General features: G+C 40.4%; 1 protein-coding gene across 1 annotated transcript; it reads left to right on the top strand.

Moving 5' to 3' along the window:
• Positions 1-628: 628 nt before the first annotated feature.
• On the top strand, positions 629-15,836 carry TMPRSS11E (transmembrane serine protease 11E; the record flags this gene model as incomplete). The annotated part of the gene is given in 11 exon segments (XM_079535067.1): positions 629-702; positions 704-719; positions 6,402-6,525; positions 7,554-7,669; positions 9,389-9,456; positions 11,484-11,647; positions 12,721-12,759; positions 13,650-13,830; positions 14,067-14,332; positions 15,127-15,269; positions 15,675-15,836. Coding segments are annotated over 11 exon segments (1,353 nt in total).
• Between the last annotated feature and the right edge of the window lie 5,500 nt (positions 15,837-21,336).

The raw sequence follows: 21,336 nt of genomic DNA, 5'->3' as shown, positions 1-21,336 counted from the left end.
AATTGACTTCCCAATTAACTTGCCATAACTAGCTCAAGTAGAAATGCCTATGCAGACACGAATACCACATGTAACCTAGAAGATTTTTTTCCAGAATGTGGCTGGGAGGTCTCAATCAAAATCAACATCTAAGAAGCTATGAAAGAAACACAGACTTGTCCTCATAACAACAACTGCACTCAAGTTCTTATCTGGCCAAATAGTACGTTTCAAGGCAGCTAGGGCAAATGCAACTGAGCCTTCATCAATACGCATCAGCTCTTTATCTGACCTCAGATTGAACACTGTCTCTCTAACACAAGCAACATTTTCATACTGGTCCTGACTATATTTTCTGTTTGTATGTTTGTTTTTCTTAATTATACCAAAGAAGGAAATAAGCTTTGTATCCTCACAAAATTCTCATGTCTCTTCTGATTTGGGGTGTTGCAGGGCGTGTAGTTAATGCTCTGAAAAGGCTTTGGGATTCCTGGATGAAAGGTGTGATGAAAGAAGTGTACTGTTATTGTTTTAGGGGAGGAATCATGCTACTGGGTAAGCCTCTGTCACTGAGACTTGCTGGACTTGTTTGTTCTGACTTGCCTATGACTCCTTTCTTTCCTAATTCAAGCGATAAAGCCTCAAGTCTATGCTGAGATGCTGCGCAGTGTGTTGTGGAGTTCAGGACGGTACATCTCTCAGACAAAAGACCCTCTTCCTGACCTCACTGGTACTCAAAGGTGAGTGCTACAGCTATCTAACTTGCTACTTGGTAGTTTTGTGCAGCATGGCTATATAGCATATGGATTTTTTGGGCAATTTCTGGGCTTTGACCAAGGTGGGGGTTGGAGAATGAATGGCTCTAGTTCTGAGCTAATTTCTGATTTGGGCTCCCTTCTACGCATCAGTAATCCTTATACTTCTCCCTTTCTCCTCATCCAAAAAGCATTTGTTTTCCAAGAACTCCTTGGCTCCTCTATCAGTGGTAAGGCAAGGTGGTCCATGGCCACAGAGGGTTGTGGGGGGCAAGTGAGAATTCTCTCACTACGCTGTAACTCTGATCTACACTTCTTGCTGCTGCAGTTAATGTGTTGAAGTCCCAATTGCTGACAGCATGGTATGAGATGGTAAGTAGGTTGAAGTCGTAAAAGTAGCTGCTTGTGTTTCTGTTTACGTTAGTGGGCTTTTTTGCAGTCAGTGAAGTGTTAATATGTGCAGAATCCTCTTGGAAGTGAACCAAATCTTGTACCACACTGTTTCACCACCCTATCTTGGAATGAAAGTCAGGCAGAAAAAAACATGATACTTTAACTACTTGTCTAGTATTTCACTACCGGAGTAATGTGAAAAGGGGAGGAATGGCAGACAGGGTTCTTTCCAAAAGCTGAAAATCAGAAACCTACTGCTATATCTGAAACTGATGAACTAATAGAATAAGGTAGTAGCCTATGGCCAAAGTATAAAATGATGTAGAAGTTGCAGAACCATATTGTAAACTGATTGTGTTCAGTAGCCAAGTACTTAATTTCCCTTACACTATAGTGACCTCTCATATCTTCATGCAGGCTGTAAAGTCCTTAAGGATGTACCTTTTTAATTATCCTAAAACTTGTTACAGAACAGGAGAATCTTTCCCAAGATGTTGGCTGTGACAGTCAATTAAAGAAAAATGTGTTATTAATCAAGTTTATTTCAGTTGTTAGCCTTGTTATGTCCCACATTTGTTTGTTGTACAAGTTATGTCCCACATACTTTGTTGTACAGGTATGGTAGGCAGGCTTTATCCAAATAATTATAGAACTTACAATCTCCTAAAAGCTACACACAAAATGGATGAGAGAAAGAAACAACAAAAATGTTTTGTGCTGATTGCAAAGTTGATTGAATAATCAGGGGAGACTGTATGAGCAGCATTTTTTTTTTTATTGTCTTAGACTTTATGCCAGAGGCTAACTGCTGCTCTTGAATCTTGCTGAAAGACAAGCTGTTGTCTTTGCCTAGCTATAGAGAGTTCTTGAGAAGCAACAAGACCTTAGCAGAGTTGGGCAGTTAAGGGGAGAAGTAGAAGAAAAGCACTGGATTGATGTGATTGCTTATGGCAGAGGTGGGAGTGAAACTAGCATTGTTAGCATGGCCAGTGCTTTTGCTACTGGTCTTCTGGGGTTAACCAGACATACTCTAGTTGCTACCATTCCCAATCATCCTGCCAAAGAAGGTTGCTTCAGGGATATAGTTTAATGTTGCACTAACTAAGCCAGCAGGTAAGTTTGTTCAGTTGTCTTGTGAAACACGCCATTTCTATGAAGAGTAATTGGAGTGATTGTGGGACTGTGCCTGAATCCTAGAATGGAAAACTGGGCATGACTTAAGTATGGAGAGACCCTCATCTGCATGTTTGGAGACCATATTCTTTTCTGAGAGTACTGCAGTATCATTGAGCAGGGATTGAACTAAATGTATTATAAGAAGACAATAGCAGATCAGATGGCAAAATGGAAGGGTTATAATCGTATAACCCTATTCTATGCCAAACTTGGCAGAAAACTTTGAATAAATAGATGTTGCTTTAAAAAAATCAAATATGTTGGATCCATTTGAAAGCAAATATAGGTAAGAAGTGCTATGAAGGCTTAGATTAAGAGATGAGAAAAAAAATCAAGGGCAGATTCCTAAAACATAGTAGGGTAACCTTCCCTGCTTACCCAATACCTAGACCCTTTTCTCAGGACATAGGTGGCAGTCTGACTTCCTTTCTTTGTCTGAACTGTTTTCCATTTAACATCAGTTTTTTGGAATTGATGTTATTGAGGTAAAACACAGTAGTTCAACTAGAAGAGATGGCAACTTGAAATGTTATCCATTCTCTCCTTGATTTTTGTAAGGAAGGTCAAAGTTGTACTCCAGTAAAATTTCAGTACAAATGTTCCATGATGTGTCAGTAACTATTAATATAGCTTTTTCTTGCTACATTTTACTTATTTTTAAAATATCTTAATCAGAGCTTATATATGTGTAAACACACCTTTATTGTGTTTATACAGAACTAAGTTATTTCTGAAGTTCGTTTGGATGGCTTTTTTCCATATGTGATAACTTTTTAGTCATCAAAATGCTTTCTTTGGTGCAGAACAAAGATGTGTCAAGTGTGAGAATAATAGTTCACGTTCCAGACCTAAATGAACCATGACAAGAGCTTGTCAGATGCTACAATCACTGGATCATTGTGGTCTTCCTGGAAATGAAGTGTTTTTTAATGAGCACTGACTGCTAGAGGAGGTCTGGTATTAGTCCCACTGAGAGTTTTGTTCTGAAACATTTTGCTGTATAGTACAGACCAAAAGCCTCCTGTTATAGACTGTGAGGAGGTAGTTTTCAGAGCAGGGAGAGGACTCAGCCTTCCAAGTGGAGATCTCTCAAGGATTTCTTTTGAGGAAGGAGGGTTATTTTCATGCTCTCACTTAAGTGGCTGCTGTGCTGAAGGGTAAGTGTATTGGTGTTTCCTGAATTCTCTTGAATTCTCTCCTGAGAATGAAATGGCAGGTTGCTGTAGTTTGGACAGTAAAATAATAATAAAAATATATATTGATGTGTGTTATAAGGAAAAGATGCATCTGTTAAGTGAAGGTGATCAGATCATCTCTGCCTCTGCATTCTTCGGCACCACAGAGGAGTCACTGTTTTTTTAGCCAAGGGTGCATAGTAGGGTGGAGCAGAGTTTTCTTGGTGACTGAAGCCTAGAGAAGATCATGCAGAATTTTGATTGCTGAACACAGGGGTCCACCTGCCACTGAACTATTTAACTACAGAGACAGCAGTCCAAGGCACAGAAATCCCTGCCAGATGCTTACTCTTGTAAAGCATGAGAATCCTGCACTTCATGATACAATAGCAAAAAGACTAAAGGAGTGAAGGAGCTAGTTGGTGGTGTAATATCTGATTACTGACTGAATGTGCGGAGTGGATGTAATCTGAACAAGAGCTGGCTCTTCCTAACATCGTAGTCAGCCTTGTGCTGCTCCAGTGCAAGCAGTACGTGCTTAGTGCTGCCTGTACTCGAGCTTTACTTCAAAGATTATAACTGCTTTTGGGACAAATAAGGCCATCTTTTCTCTACCGTCTGATTCCTGGAATGGATGACTAAAGATTATTTCTTATAAAGCTTTAAACAGAGAGTTTCTCCTTCCCAATGGCTTTGCACAGCTGGTGACCTGCAGGTCTGCTGCTGAAGTGAACAGAGATGGTAGATGCTGCTTGCTTATCTAGGTCCTGCACTTGAGTAGCACAGCTGAAGGATGTATAGTAGAAGCTGTAAGCATGAGGAGGTGGTGGGATGTGGCATTTTCACTCCACAAGTGATTTTTCTTGTCCCAGTTGTTTCTTTAGCAAGGTGGTGATAAGAGCATCCTTCTAAAGAGAGGAAACTGGGATTTGAAGAGGTGTTTCTGCTTTAGTTTGTATGTCTATATACAAAGTAACAACCTGTATGAATATAGAAATTAAGTGCTTCCTTTAAACTATTTTCTTAGGACTGAATACTAGGTGCCACTGCAACTCGGAGATTCCATAGGAAGCAATCTTGATTAGCTCAGACTTTGAGGCAGCTCTCATATGCTCTGCAATCTGCTTTGCACAGACCTTCCAACAAAAACTAAGCCTGTCTAGTGGAAAGACAGGTAGATTTGCAGAAAACTTTTGCAACAAAACTTAGCAGTGAATAATACCTGTTTGAGAGCATAAAAACTTTCCTGCTTCCCTTCCTAAGAAACACTCTGGAATATGTACCAACATTCACTAGCTAAAACCAAGCTTTTGGGAGAGGAGATTACTGTGTGAGTTGTTTTCAACTATCCCTTCTTGCTGAACACCTCTGTGTGCAGACATCTCAGCTGCTTTTGTGGCTTTACAATTTATTTTTTTCTTTTCCTGATTTGTGTTTTCTGCCTTGCCTTCCTCATAGCTTTGCTCAACTTTCTCACCCTTAAGGTGGAGTGTAGAACTCCATTCGTGCTCCCTTGACTTCACTATTCTTTTCTGTCATAGGTTTGTGCACTGTGCCTTTACCTTCACTCTGGTCTGTCCTCTGAGTGCACATCTTAAGCTACTGGCAGGTTTTGCTGTTATCCTGCTCTGCTGGCTCATTTTTGCTTTCACTGTGCTGCCTTGTTACTCCATGGTGAGAAAACGTGAACCCTCCGTCTCTCTGTCTGCTCACTACTCCTCCTTTCATCTCGGGTGTTGTTCAGAAATGACTATGCCAAAAACCTGAAAAGAGGAGTATAACATCAAGTGTGTCTGACCCACAATGCAAATGCAAACCTGGTTTAGTGGAGGCTAAGTGCCTCCTCCTCAGAGCTTGCTATTGCTGTGTTTCACCTCAGTCACTTTGAGGAATTATTCCACATGTTCTTCTAACAACTTATACTAATGCCAACCACAATGTAGAGACTCAATGTATGGCTTGACAACGAGTACATAGCACACTGTAGAATTACTAGGGTTCTGAAATAATGGCAGTTAAGGCTTTGCATCATTATAAAGCAACATGAGCGAAGATGCAGTTTTCCTAGTGTTCTCTTGCCTAAGGTGGCACAAGAGGAAATAAATGGAAGGAAGAGGCTCATTCTTCCTTTATCCACATGTGAGTCAAATTCCCAACCTTTTCTCAGGTCTGTTGTTGGCTTTTACTGTGTCACTAAGACTGGGTCTTGTTGCCATGTATTGACGTGTTAGTAGATTTTTCTCTCCTCTGTCAGATTGTCTGGCAGGACCCACAACACTGTCTCTTGCAATGTATGCATGCTTTTGGTGAGAAGAAACCTAAACCCGGTAGGAGACCAATACGTGTTACTACTCATAACAATGAAAAATAACTCAAAACTGTTTTACAGCATCTCTTATATCTCAGAGTGCAGAAGTTACCACATCAGCCAGGAATTATTACAGTCAAGTTCAGTTTAAGCACCTGTCTGGGCAGCCAACTGTACTTGAAATCTGTGTAATATTTCTTGATGGGAAATAGTCTCTACTAGAGATACCTGCACTATACTTCAGGCTTTTCTCAGAGATGGATGTGAGGTAATAAATACAGGCAAGTTGGGACACAGGAAATTCTTACTAAGTATAAGGAAAAAAGCTTTTGCTGTGAGGAGAGTGATCACAGACTGAACCAGGATCCTGACAGGTTATGGGATCTCTGTCCTTGGAGATACTAAAAACCTGATGAAGCTTGTGGAAACCTGCTCTAATGGGAGCTTGTTTGAGAAGTTCAGACCCCTAGCATTCAGGGGCCTTTCCAACCTACCTGCTTCTGTGAGTCTGTGTCAGTGAGCTGAGTTAAGCTGGGCCAGGTACAGTTTTGCTCGGGATGTGCTATTGTGTTTTTAACAGAGTTGAATTTTTACATATTTTCTTTTCCAATGCAGATATTGACTCAGATGGACTCAGGAGGGAGGAATGTGAAGCCATGGAAGATAGCTGTCATCGTTGTGTCAGTGATAATTGGTCTGGCCCTCATCATTGGCTTGATTTCTTATTTTTTGTGCCATTGTAAGTGGATTATTTTGTTGTCTTGAGTATCTATTGTGTTTCGCTTGTTGTTGTAGTCCTGCCCAGTGATTTAATTATGAAATCCACTGAGGGTATAGAATCTGCATGGGAACTTATTAGATCCTGTTAAAGTCCTGTATTGACTGGAAATCCTTAAAGAATACTTAAAATATCACTTACTTGAATGGGGATTTAAAGTTTGTCCATTCTTCATTTTGTCTTGCCCTGCTACCTTCACAGTTATCCATGGTTAGGCAATAATTGTGTGTGTTGTGTGGAAGCTCAGAAGTATGTGTTAACACTCAAATGATGTATGCATAGTAATCTTGGTCTTGAACAAGATTTTTGCAGAAACAATCTGGTACACCACTACAAAAAGAGAGAGGCTTGAGTTTTCTGGAGTCCTGATTGCCAAGGACTCTGTTTTAGTAGTAATTGAGGGATGTCACTCTGTTCCCAGTCTACTGCAGGCAGGTGAGGGGTTTTAAAATTAACTCATGCTGTGACAGAACTAGTTGTGTTGTGGTCTTTGCTCACCAAGATTCAGCAAGGCCATGGATAATCATAGGATGCTAGACAATGTAGTGGCAGAGCTGTAGCTTATTTTTGCAAATAGCTTTTTGCTAATTCACTATTGTAAGGGCCATCAGCCTTTACCCAAGAGACAGATTTTAAACGTAACCCCAGCTGCTGAGTGAATGTAAAACTGCTCTGCAAGGGCCACCTGCCTCTGAGGGGCAGGAATATGCCAGAAGGCATCTAGTCTGATGGTCCTCAAAGAAGATCCGTAGTGGATGTAATTTAGAGCTGCTTGGGATGGTTGTAAGGGTGGAGGTAAGTCCTTAGCTGTGTGGTGTGGCAAGATGTCCTGGATCCCCCTTGCCTCACTGTGCTCTCCAGAGTTTGGCCACAGCTGATAGTGTTGCAACCAGAGTCTGGGAGTCTTGTGCCATGTCCTGCACAGAGCTATGCGTGTCTGATTCATACTGAAGGAATGAAGCAACTTGTCCTCTTCCTCTCTTATGTAGATGAGGATCGATATTACAATGCAACTTTCCTTATCACCAATGTCCCATATGACCTTCAGTATGGAAGGCAAACGACGGAGGAATTCAGATACCTGAGCCAAGAGATTGAAACCATGGTAAACTAAATTGTTTCTCTGTCTCTATCTGGCCTATGGTGAAGAGTCCTACAATTACGTGGTTGGAAATAAGGCAGGGGTGACTGTGCTTCATGCTCGTGTACTTAGATTATGTAGACTATATCAGGCTATTCCAAGGGCAAAAGATGGAGAATTAAACATTGGAGTAAGTGGAGTCTCTTCTCTGGCTCTGCCATTCACCTGTGTTTAGTGATTTAGACTATCCAGTCTGCTACTGCCAACAGAGAAACTGTCAATGACAATGTTAAATTTTAAACACTTGGGAAATAGGGGAGATTGCTGGGGTTTTGAAGAACTCTATTGGAAGTCTGTCATGCATATGGCTCTCAATGTCATGGTGTCTGCATGCCTTGCAATTTTTCTATGGTACCTATCTTTCCAAATCTTGTACAGGCTGCCTGGTGGTGGTTTTGCTGCTTAGAGTGGATGGAAAAAACAGCACAGTGTGATCAAGGCTGAGCTCATCAGTATTAAATGTTTAGTTCTCTTAGAAATAATCAGGATTTAGATGCCTAACTACTATTACGAGCTTAGTGGTTTTGCCACAGTTGCACAGGACTTGCAAAGAGAGCAGTGAATGATCCTGTACCCCCTTACACCAAATCAAGGAGGATTTGGAAGCAGTCGTGGATGTATCAGTGCAGGAATAGCATTCAACTGGTGAAGGATGTTCTTCACTGGCTGGTGACATGGATTCTGCCCTAGCAATTCCAGTGCTATTACTTATTGTACTTAGAGATCTGGGCACAAAAATTGCAGGTTATTAAATAAGGACTATACTGTGGAAATCAGTAACTAAAAGCTCAACTGCCCAGCAGAGGAACAGTTCAAACTCTGATGCAATGTTCCAGTTGGGTCTATATAGGGTATAAAACTAGAGCTGTAAGAAGTTGTTTGCCCTGCACGTGCGTACTGGCAGCCATACTGTTGCTTAGCATAGCTTTCTTTTCCTTTCAGCCAAGACACTAGAAAACTAGGGTGGTACAGGAAAGAGACAAATTACTTCTAAGGTGCACAAAGTACAGTAAGAAAGGCTTATATGGACAAAATAGCAAAAGCAGTCCTGGTAACTTATTTAAAGCAGAAAGTTGGGACTGCATGTCTTTCTGAGAGCTGTTATGTGATTTGGCTCAGAACAAATTCACCCTAGATCGTAAAATCAGACAGTTCATCCCCATTGTCTCTTGTCCTGCCACTGGACACCACTGAAAAGAATCTGACTCAGTCTTCTATACAACCTTCTTAGTCATCTTCCAATCATCTTTATATCCTCCCCAGTCATCTTCTGACTCTAGCTTTCAACAGGGAGTGTTAAATTCCTTGTTGCTGCCTCTGCACTCAGGAAGGAGAAATTATACAAGCAGTTCTTCTCTGCTCCACTGTAAACATGTCAGCGCTGTCTTTTAAATATTACTGTAGTGGTAAAGAGACCTTGCTGTGTGCAAGCAGATAGTAAGCATGTGTGCTGTCTGTTCCAGCAACCCTGCAATTGGAAAGGTGCCTGGAGAGTATGACAGATTTGCTAACTCAACTGTTTATTTTAATTCTGCAATCTCCAATGGAAGTTCAGCAGTAGCTCTGATATAGAAATAGGGCTCCAAAGGCAGTTTTTGTATATTAGGGGTTCACAAGACTGTTCCAGTTTGAGAGGATGCATGTATTACAGGTGTATTTTGATATACTTTTTTCCTTTAACAGATGTCTAAAGTATTTAAGGGGTCCTTTCTGAGCAGCAAGTACATTAGATCCCATGTTGTCACTCTAAGGTAAGTAACATGAAGGTCAGAAAAAAGCAGAAATGGGATTAATATAATTCTTTCTTACCCCTTGACCACATGGAATGTACATGGTTGCTTATGCTTGGATCACGCTAGCTGGATACCTGAAGTCTTGGCTTGTTACAACTTCCCTTCAGAACTTTCAACATTTTTGAGGGCTTACACTACTTCGGAGATCAGCAAGGAAGAGAAAATTGGCCATATACTTCTGCAGATTGATTACCTGAACACTAGTTCTTTGTGGCTGTGATGCAGTAAATGAATGAAAATGAGGTGATCCCAGCTTTTGGTGCTAGTTAAGTGCTTGAGCGATCCAGTCAGCTCTTTATTCCACACTATGTTTTCTGTAGAAACTCAAGCTGGTATTTACTGCCCTGCATGGTGTATAGCAGGAGGTGACTATTCTCTCCCATCTTAGCAAAGATATGAAGGAATAAATTCCAGTGTGAGGTATCTGCAGAGAGAAGAAAGGAGGCAAGTCTGAGACATGGATACGGAGGTTCTGTGAGACTTTATAAGTCTCCCTTCTCCATGCATGTATTTCTGCCAGTGGTAAGAACCGTCACTTGATTTAGGTTTGGAGTAATTACATTTCTGTAAGGCCCAAATCTGCTGTGGAATATTTTTCCCTGGACAGTGAAGAATGCCATGCTTCCTGCAAATGTGCTTTTCCACAGCACTTTGGGACTCTCTTACGATCACAGAAAGGCTTGGATTAGAAGGTACCTTAAAGACCATTCAGTCCAGACTCCCAGATTTGCTGCCCACTGGAGCAGGCTGTCCATTGCCCCATCCAACCTCGGATGGGGCCTTTGAACATCTCTGGGACATCCACAGCTTCACTGGGCAACAGCTCCACTGCCTCAACATCCTCTGTGTAAAGAGTTTCCTCTTGTCGTCTATTCTAAGTCTCTCTTCATTTTTTTCAAAACTGTTCCTCCTTGTCCTATCAGCAGTGAATCACATAGAAATTCTCTCTTGCTTTTACCTGTGTCTATGTGGTTATTTCTTTAAGCTGCTTGACATTTTCTTCCACTGCTGGTTTCTTCTGTAAACCTCCCATACTCCGTTGTATAGTCAATAAATACTAAGATGTTACAATTATGAAAAAAATGAGAGTTTGGCAGAGCAGATTATAATAACAAAAAGAGAATAGACAGAAAGCTTACCTACATTCTGGACTCGCTGCAAAACTCCAGAGGAGAGGGGTCTTCAGAAGAATCCTTTCCTACTGTTAGTCAGCTCTTAAATGGGTCTAGGAGAGGTGGAGCTGGGCTCTACCCCTTCCGGCAGCACAGGTGAATTGCCTTCACCTGTGCTCCCATGGCTGACTCACTGCTCGCCTCAGGTGATCAATCAGAAGTTCAGGCTGTGATTCAGCAGTTCCCATACATTCGTATTAACTGAAATTATAAATTTTCAGTAGACTTCAAGCAACCTCTTTACTTTTTAGGCTGACTGAACAGTGCGCTGGCTATAAACTTTCACTGGAGACACCTTATTTCACGCAACTGAGCACTGAATCAACTTACCTGCATCTCTGCTGTCTTTGCCTCTAGGTTTCTTTTGGTTTTCCTTTGGACTGTTTGTCTAAAATGTTGGGCTTCATATTTTATACTGATCATGCCTTGTTCTGATAACATAAATCATTAAGATTTTTTCTCTGGATCCAAAGGAACTTTCTCATAAACTGACAAGTAACTTAAATGTAAAGAAGTATCAGAAGACCTTTTTAATTTCTGTAGGTCTAGACTAAGCTGCATAGACTCTAGAGGGAGTGATCCTTCCTCTCCTCCCAGAAGATTCTCTCTGATCACTGTTATAGTATAAACCAGGCCTTTTGCTGCCTGCTAACATACGTCATCCTACCTTGCTTGTGTACAGCTATGATATTCATTCTGCACATCAGTGCAGACCAGACCTGTTCCCATATAAGGAAGGTAGACATCACAAAGCAGGTCACAGAGGCTTAGTGGGCAAAGAGATGACGCCACCTTGTTTATGTTGGTTTGCAGCCCAGATCCTGGTGGAGTGCTTGTATCTGTTGCTCTGGTATTTAAATTTGCCTCAGCTGACAGTAAGGCAACAAGCTGGAGTCATGTCTACAGTGTGTTACGTAGAAGACTTGAAATAAGCTCAACGTTCTTGAATGTTGACCAGTCTACCATTAAACTCACAGGCAAGTGGCTTAGATTTTTGTTTATAGCTTGGAATTTGTGCTTCATACTTTCCTTGTTCAGCGTGATGAGTTTCACTTAACTGTGCAAATGTATGTGATTTCTATTTCCTTTTCATTTTTCAGACTTGGGGTATGGGCAAGCCATATTGCCTTACTGGCTGGCAGCCCAGGAGCCTGAAAGAAGTAGTAGCATTAGGAGAGCTAAGACACACTGATACCCAGTTTTTTTTTTATATATATATATATATATATATATATATATATATATATATATATATATATATATATATATATATATATATATATATATATATATATATATATATATATATATATATATATATAAACTCTGTTCTGTGCATTAGAAGTTCTGTGTTCATTGAAAAAAGACCCAACTTTCTAACCCAGGTTCACAGATTACTTTGCTAAGGCAGACAGTGAATTGAAGAGGAATCTGTGTCACTAGGTTCTTAAATGTGAAGTCCTCAAGCTGTTTAAAAAATGCAAGGCTGAGATGGTTCCTTTCTCCATCATCTGTCATTTCCTTTGCATATTTGCCAGATTGCTGTAGCAAGCATTAATAACCAAACATTCCTTGTACACTAATCTTCTCACAAAAGTCTGTCATTGTTTACCACCAGAATCTGTCAGTGGGTTGTTTTGTAGGGTAGAAATCAATAACATTACAGTTTAGCTCCAGTCAAGCACAGTACTGAGGATCTATGACCACCTTGCCATAATGAATGTCAACATATTCATACAGGCTTTAGTATCACATAGGTTCCACCACATGCAGATGTTATTTGAGCCTATTTGGTCAACTACTGCTTTTCTTTTTTTAGCTTTAAACAAAAAAAATGTATCCTTTAGCCTTCCACTTTGAGTGAGGAACCAGAAGCATAACAGAACTTATTTAGTAGAGCGAAGTACTCTTTTTACCGTACTGTTATTGCAAGCAGCAGTACAAGTAATTTCATTTGCTTGCTGGATATAAGCAGTTTGTCTCAAATCTCATATGGATTTCACATAGCATTGTGAAATATCCTCAGTGTATTTTTTGTTTTTCATTTCAGAATTGAATAAGGAGAATGGAGATAACCTTATAAACAACTGTAAGTACAAATGTTTTACAGAAATCATCAAGGGACTTAGTGCCATCAGTACAGTGTTTATAAGATTTTTAAGCTTGAGATGCAAATTGAAAAATAACTTTTTAAGCTACTAGAACAATAGCTAATTCATTAGCCAGAGACGGTTTTAGCTTTTTTTTTTTCTTTTTGGAGTTTTGCTTGCTCTGCAGTGTTTACACTTAGCCCACCACCATCAAGTTGGATTGCCTTTAGTTTTGGCTATTGTTGGCCAAATGATTGGCTTTAGTTTGGGTAAGTAGATGAATTGCTCTCAGTGAGCTTTGCATGAGGACTGCAGCTGTTGTGAGCTGAAAATCTTTTTGGATGAGAGGCCGTTACCCAATACAACTAGCAAGACTGAAAAATCAGAGCATTAAAATGTTGTCCAAGTTGTGTCTTCCAAACATTCTGTACATGTAGCGCTAAGGAAAGTCCTAGCTTTCTCCGAAAATGGTCATGCCAGATCTTTTTTTCTGCAGGACAATCTGTTGTCTGCAAAGCCCTTGTTTAGAACTTTTCTTTGTTGTATATACATCCATTCCTGCCTCTGCCCTAAGCTGGTAAGCTGTTCTCTCTACAGGTATACAGCCTTCCATTGCCATGGAACTTCACTGCTTTGTGTTTCTGACAACTAGTAATATTTCTACCAGTGTTCATGTACATCATATCTATCCTGAGACCCTTGTGACCACAGCACCTAATTTCTCTGCTCTTGAAGGCACTGCTTTAGGTGGAGGCTGTCTCTTGACAGCTCTGCCCTGTTGTGCCTGTGCCAGCAGCCATATGGGCCTCCCCAATAGGCAGACCCTGGGTTTCCTCAATCAGCTAACACAGCTGCCTTTGTTTTGTTTGTTTTGGGGTTTTTTGGACAGTCTGTGGAATACGAAAGGAGGGATTCTCCTTCTCAGGAGTGGAAAGAATAACAGATGGACAACGTGCGCAGGACGGAGAATGGCCATGGCAAGCTAGTATTCAGCTTGATGGGACACATTACTGTGGTGCCTCAGTGATCAGTAATACATGGCTAGTGACTGCAGCCCATTGCTTTAAAGCGTAAGTTATCAGCACCTTTCTGATCTTGTAAGCCCTACAACTTATGGGTGCTCTGATAAATCTACTCTGACTTTTCATGAACCGCTAATGTCTTTATCTGCTGGAAGACAATGAAGTTTGGCTCTTCTCTGTTCTGTAGACCAAGCTGACCATGTTGTATTTTTCTTAAACAGAAAGCTGTGTTTCTGTGGAAATCTTTTTTGTGTGTTTGCGACATAATTGCCAATGTTTTTCAGAGGAAGAGAACCTCGGAGATGGACTGCCAGTTTTGGAATTCTGTTGAGGCCTCCAAAACAGAGAAGATATGTCCGAAGAATTATCATTCATGAAAAATACAATAGCCTTGTCCCTGATCATGAGTATGATATAGCTCTTGTGGAACTTGCCTCCTCTATTGAGTTCACAAGTGATGTGCACAGTGTCTGTCTTCCTGAAGCATCTTACATATTACGAGATAATACTTCCTGTTTTGTCACAGGTTGGGGAGCTTTGAGGAATGATGGTGAGTTTCTCTTCACTCCCTGTGGAGGCTTCCTTTCCCCTCAGACATGTCTAACAGGACTGTTGTTGATTTTATGATTTTGATTTATTTTGTACTGGTGGACTTAGTTTGTTGGAGTTGTTTTGATCAATGGCTTGGAATATAGGGAAAAACTCCTGGAGGATATTTTTATAGGATTAAGAGCAGCTTTTTTGTTGCTGCATGCATCAAAGTGGTCAAATGCATTCTGTTCTCCATTCTCACTGGCCTAGTCCTCTGACCTGAGCTAAGACAAACCTTTCAGTTATGTCTGTCACATATCTGTCATAAATTGTTGTCAGTTAATCTCTTTGATCCTAATTCAGGCTTCAGTTCATCAAATGGCCAGATGAGCTTGATTCAAATTGGCCAATGTCACTGAGATTAGAGATTAGAGATGATGAGACTAATTGTGTTAGTAGGAGAGCAATTTGAGCTATAAGATGTACTTCATGATAGACTCTTGAAATGTACAGTAATGGTCTAACTTGCTTTGCAGTTAATGAAATGGGTATTTCTGTTGGCATCAAAGATACACAATAAAGCCAATCGCTGAATTGAATGTTGAAATGTACAAAAATCCCTTTGCCTGTTATGTTAAAGACCATCAATTGAGAGTGAAAGATGGGAAGAAGTTGTGTTTGGGATGAGTGGGTGAAAGACTTTGGGCAAAAATAACTTTATTTAGACATTCTTCAGACAATGGCAAGAAGGCTCTAGGAAAGCCTGGCTACTCCTAATCCTCGCATATCTTAGAATGCCACTTTTTCTTCTAGGCCCTAGTGTTAATCAGCTTCGACAAGCAGAAGTAAAAATTATTAGCACTGCAGTTTGTAATAGACCACAAGTGTATGCTGGAATGATAACACCAGGGATGTTGTGTGCTGGATACTTAGAGGGACGGGTGGATGCTTGCCAGGTAAGTCTCATCTTAAGAAAGAAGAAATAGGTGGGATAGAAAGTGACTTTTCCTAGAAATAATAAGATTCTCCCATTTTTGTTTATGGGGTTCAGGATCTTCAGATATGTAAATTAAGAGCTTCATTGCTTCTAGGTTGTGATCTGCACTTAAATGTTTATTGTTTGTTGTTTTTTTTTTTTTTTTTTTTTTATAGCATGCTTTTGAGAGAATGCAGATGTAATGGTCTAGAATAGGAGAGACTGTAGTAGATAGAGGCTGTCAGCCTCTGTCCTCAGTAAACTTATAGCTGTGATCTAGAGAAAAGTCTCAGTCTGTTGTAACATAACAATATGATGTTCCCTGCATTAGTGAAGTGAATGTTGTTTGCTTTTTGTTCCTCTCTGCTGATGTTTTTCTCCTTAGGGTGACTCTGGTGGGCCACTGGTGAAGGCAAACTCCAGAGGAATCTGGTATCTCGTGGGAATAGTGAGCTGGGGTGATGAATGTGGCAAGGCAGATAAACCAGGAGTGTACACGCGAGTGACTTTTTATCGAGACTGGATTGCTTCCAAAACCGGCATCTGAAACCTGCAGTTGTTCTAAGTTTTGTGGGCTGTGTGAAGGGCTATTCCTCTAACACATTCTGCTCTGTGGTTACCCTCTAAACAGCTTCTGCCTTGGCACGTGATGATGTATCAAGTGCTGGCAAGCTTGGAGTAGTCTAGGACTTGAAATTGGTTTGGCTTACAACCGGAAAAGAATGAACTCAATCATGTGACACAGCAGTTTGTTCAGGAAGTACTCTGTCAAAGGGGCAAAGACTTTGGTTTCTGTGCAGGATAGAGACCCTCTTCTCTGTGTCCAAATCTTATGGCTGCTACTTTGTGGGCCAAGCATGAGCCCACAAATCCATTTACCAGGATCTTAAAAACAGTTGCAACTAAAATGTGACCCATCCATTTGCTGTGTGCTTCTAAGGCCCTGCCTGTCTGTAGACCAGCTACCATTGAACCCCTGACTTTAAGACTGCTGTGCTTTTTTCCTGCATTGTTCCATGGAGCATATATATGCTAATAATGAACAGAAGATGGCTTAGAGAAATTTCATTTCCTAGTATCATGTCATACAGTTACCTAAGTGAACTCAGAAGTATTTTTTGCTGTGTTGTCCTGAAAAAGCGATCGCTGAGAAAAGCCAGCTTCTATGCACCGCCCTTGAATGTGTCCACTTCCTGCTTCTTATGAAGAGCCCCTACTACAGCATTTGCCATGAAAGTGATTTCTGGACTTGAGATCAAGTAGTACTTAGTGTTCACACTAGTCTATTGTTTTACATAAATATCTGACTGAATGAAATTCCATTTTAAAACTTTCCAGATTGTATTGTTTTTAATAAAGTCCTAAGCTCTTTTGTTTTTGGTAATGTTCATATGGCTGTTACAAACCTTCACAATCTCCAAAACATGCTTATTCTCATGAATGGTGTCCTCAAGTCTTATTAATATAGAAAAGTTCATGTGTATGTCTTCAGTTATGTTTAAAAAAAAAAAAAAAAAAGTTGTGGTGGAAATATCTTATCTACATGTCTACTTCAGAACAAAGAATGAGCCATAAGTCAAAGTAAAGATCTTTTTCCTGTCAGGAATTAATGCCTGTGTTTTATTGATTAGACCATAGCCCATCTGATCTCATGAATTTCAGTCTCTCTACCTTCATCTACCTTCATTTTCAGGAGCTGATGTTTCTCAAACTTTCTATACCCTAGAAGTGGAACGTGCCTATTTTTGATGAAGATGCCTTCCTTAATGCATCTGCAGAGTATTTCCAATGTTTTATTCTGGTTGCTAATATGAACAACAGTGAGTGATCTTAATTGCTAGATACAGGAATTACTCATTTGCTTCTGGTGGTCAGCAGAGGAAGAACTCAGCAAAGGAAATACTAGCCACATTGCCAACAACCAAAGCTGATCCAGTGTGGCAGACAAGCCAGGTCAGAAAAGATGAGCAAAGAAGCATCTTCATAGTTAAAAGTTTTTGGCATCTTCAAAGTTAAAAGATCTGGGGATAGGAGGCCCTCACTGATTATACTCTTAGAATTAAAGTGTTGTCCAAATTCAGTACAGGTCAGTTAACATCATCAGTGTTAATACTAGGAATCTTTGCAGCTTGCTTTAAGCCCTGCACAGCAGAGCTGCAACCCATCAAGTGTATGGAATTGTTTTATTACACATCCTGTGATTTAGGTGCCTGCAAGCACAGCAAACTAAGGTTTGTCTTTACTGGAGGTGTGGGGTGTTTGGACTCTCAAAAAAGATTTGTATGAAGGAGAGGGTTCTGAGGCTGTTGTTCTGTGCTTGTGTATGTTGTGAAGACCCTGCATTTAAAATGTTCTTTTTAGGAAGCTTTTCGTATGGAATGCTGTGTGATCCAAAAATAAAAGTTGGGTGGCCTAAGTTTTAGGAAGGGAATAAGAAGTATCAAAGTGGTTCCATAGGTTTGAAGCAGAGAAATCTCATTTCAGTGCCTTAAGCAGAACTTGAATTTGAATTATATTGCCTTTATATTATGCATGACAAATGTAAGATTTTTTTTTTTTTTTTGGCTGGTAACTATACCTAGACAGTGAGTCACCTTGAAGAAAAGCATTATTATAAGACTCCAGGACTTTTCAGTTCCCAAAGCACTTCAGATTTGGGTTTTTAAAGGACAAATTTCATTTTAATTCAGGAACATATTTTTAGACCTGCAAATCTCAGCTTTTTCACTGTTTTCCAAAAAACAGGTAAGTAGATGTCCAAAGGATTTCTTTTTAACTTTTGAACTTTCTAGTTGTGCTTGAATAAAATGAGAAAGTGTTAAGCATTTTTTTTTTCTGTGCAGAGGGCTTCTATGAGTGTAATCCTTCCAAGTAGTGCACAGAAAGCTGAAAAAGTGAACTTTGTGTTTGCTTTGATTTTCCAGGTTCTGAGAATCCAGCTGGAGAGATCTAGTACATGATTCACCTTAATGCTGAGCACCAATGCAAGGTTGCCAGGAGAGGGGCTATAGAGGAACAGACATCTACACAGTGTGTGTTTTGGGAGCCTTTTTTTGGATTCCAGTTTTCATCATAGCAGCTAGAACAAGTTTTCTGTCTGGTTTCTCAAAGCAGTGTGGTTTGCTTGCTCTTGACTATGCAAAGCAGTATAAATGAAAATGCAATAAAGTCACTTCAAAGAATGCCCGTCATCCACAAGAATGCTGGTACAGATGGACCTGATGGATCCAAATCCCTTTTGTATGGCCAAACCACAATGATGTCAGCATTGTCGAGCTTTTCCTGAGAGCAACTGTGGAAACCTGAAATAATGTAGGCAGTAAAAACGTTGTTTGCTTTAGGTTGTCTAGCAGATTCATATTTTTTCTAATTTGAAGTCTTAAATTTTTATGAAATCACAAGATTTATCTGTTTTCCACTATGTTTTTGTTTGGAATTATCATCAATGAGATGCATCTAACTATGTTATCAGACATGGCACACAGGAACGTAACTTATGTATTAATTTAATAAAAACAGTTAAAAATGTCTTCTCTCCCATGTATTTGTTAATTTCCTGTGTCATGGCAAACAACTGTGAGCTAGGGACTGATCTGTTTTACAGCACTGCAGTGATTCTGTACCGTGTACTTATGTACTGGCTTTCATGTGGTCCTTGACCATCTGTCTTCATTGATGTGTTTGAGAAGTGTTGCTGTGCTCATTTGTACAGGGCTTAACCCACCTGCCCTAAGGTTACCCAGTTTTGAATGCATTCAGGCAAAAGCAAGGTCATGTGTCAGCCACTAGAGGGTGAATCGTCTTGTCTAAGAGCCTTAATCTCTTAGCTACTCGTGTTGCTCTGTTTCAGCTCAGCGGAGGGAATCAGGAGTGCAGGGTACCATGTCAGTGCTGCCTTGATGATGCAGAGATGCTCCATGATTGTCTTGCACAGTTTGAGAAGACTACAGATGTTCAGCTTTTAGAGTAGGCATCTGCAGCACTGGTGAGTTTTGATCTCTTCCTTTCCCTTCCCTCCTACATGAGGAAGTTGGTATGAAGTGCTCCCCTTTACATATAAGCATACAGCATGCTATGGATATGAGCAGACGGCGAAGTAGATTTCTCCTGCTTCTCTGCTGCACCAGAGCCAAAGCACAGTGTTGTGGGAAAATCAACTGGAAATGCATAATATCGGGTAACATTGGCATCTTGGGTCTGTTTTCTCAGTTTGTCAGCTTTCCTGCAAAGAGGATAACAAAGAACAGCAGCACTTTTGAGTTTGGCATAAAGCAGCTGTTTACTTTGATTTCCCCTTTTTGACAACTGATGATTCTTGTGGATCAAAGATGTCAGTTTTATTCTTGTCCTTTTTCCATAAGGATGGGAAACTTGGTACATTCTCAACTAGAAAAGAAAGCTCTTGATGAGCAAAGCATGCTGGAGTTCATTTATCCTGGTATTTAATATCTTGCAGACAAAGGGAAGTTCTTGGATATCAAGATCAAAAGTGAAAAGAGTACAGTTGCCTTAGTGCAGTACTGCATGGGATGCAAGGCTGATATGGATGTGAGGCTGGCTGTTCATTTTGAAGAACAGTAGCCCTTCTGTCATGTGTCTCTGGGCCAAGTGCAATAAAGGGAGTCTTAAACCAAAGACAAGCTTCTTAAAGGACACCTTTGTAACTAAGCTGTTTTGTGGTAGTGGTTTTTTTTTTTTAATGTTGGAATCATATAATTGTAGATGTTGGAGGGGACCTCTTGATATTGTAGAGTCCAACTTCCCTCTTAAAGTAGACCTCCACTCTACAGTCAGATGCATGGGCAGATGCCTAGATGGGTCTTGAATATTTCCAAAGAAGGAGACTCCACAACTTATCTGGACAGCCTGTTCCAGTGCTCCATCACTCTCTCACAGTAAAAAACTTCTTCCTTGTGTTAGTATGGAACTTCCCATGTTCCAGTTTTTGCCCATTGCCCCTTGTTTTATTGCTTCTCGTCACTGAAAAGAGTGCTTCCATTGACTTGACTTCCATGCTTTAGATATTTATAAACAGTTATAAGATCCCCTCTCAGGCACCTCCAGGCTGAACAGTCCCAGGTCTCTCAGCCTTTCCTCACAGGGGAAATGCTCCAGGTCCCTAATCATCGTGGCTTAAAGGAAAACTGCTTTTTGCTGGTTTCTGACAGAGCATGTGCTGTGTATGTGATGCTTTTTAAATCTAAGCATTTGGTAGATAGCAACAGTACTGTGATCCAAAGATGTGTTCAGCTAGTATGGCTCTGTCTGGCACAGGGAGCCATGTGTGCATGTTTCTGCTGGAGGAACAGAAATAAAGAACTGAATAGGGGAGCAAATCCTGCTGTTTTGTATGTGTGGTGGAACTAGGCTCTTTCTTTAAAATGCATCAGTTGGTATCAGTTTTCTTGGGCTCTTTGATACGTTACTGCTGTAAAGAAAACCTCTCAGAACTCATCTGGTTAGAAGAGTTAAGCAGATATTACAAATGGCTCCTAATCTGCTTTACTTCAAAGTTTGCTTTTTAATTGAATGCATTCTTAAATGGCACTTCCTTAGAAGAACGTTGTTTGCAAGCCTCTGTTCCTTGCTAGTGGTTTTTACTCAGATGCAAATTAGCAGTTTCTCTAAAGACAGAAAAGAGACTTGTGAAACTTTCATTTGAAAGTATGATGAGTTTATTTTCTGTAAGCCTGGATAGGTCAAGAAATAATGGATTGTTTCTGATTTACTTGATTATTGGAAAAGTGAAGAAATTCAATACATAAATCTGAAAGGTTGTGCTATGCTGCTTGATGGTTATTCCCTCAGCTCTTGTGCTTTTAACCTTCTGGTTCTGGGAAGGATGTGCCATCAACTTGGTGTATCCAGAACTCTTACGATCATAGATGGTTCTTTGTAATTCAAAAGCAGTCAGCTGCCTGTGATTGTCACACATCTCTGACCTTCCCTAGACTCTCAGGATCACGTTCAGTCTGCAACCTTTGAGTGACCCAGACAGTCTGGCACTCCACACCAGCTGACCTGCATACCAAAGGTACCTGTTACTG

The sequence above is a fragment of the Tetrao urogallus genome, assembly GCF_951394365.1.
Source record: "Tetrao urogallus genome assembly, chromosome: 4".
Lineage (NCBI taxonomy): Eukaryota > Metazoa > Chordata > Aves > Galliformes > Phasianidae > Tetrao > Tetrao urogallus.
This window is presented reverse-complemented; position numbering and strand designations above follow the sequence as displayed.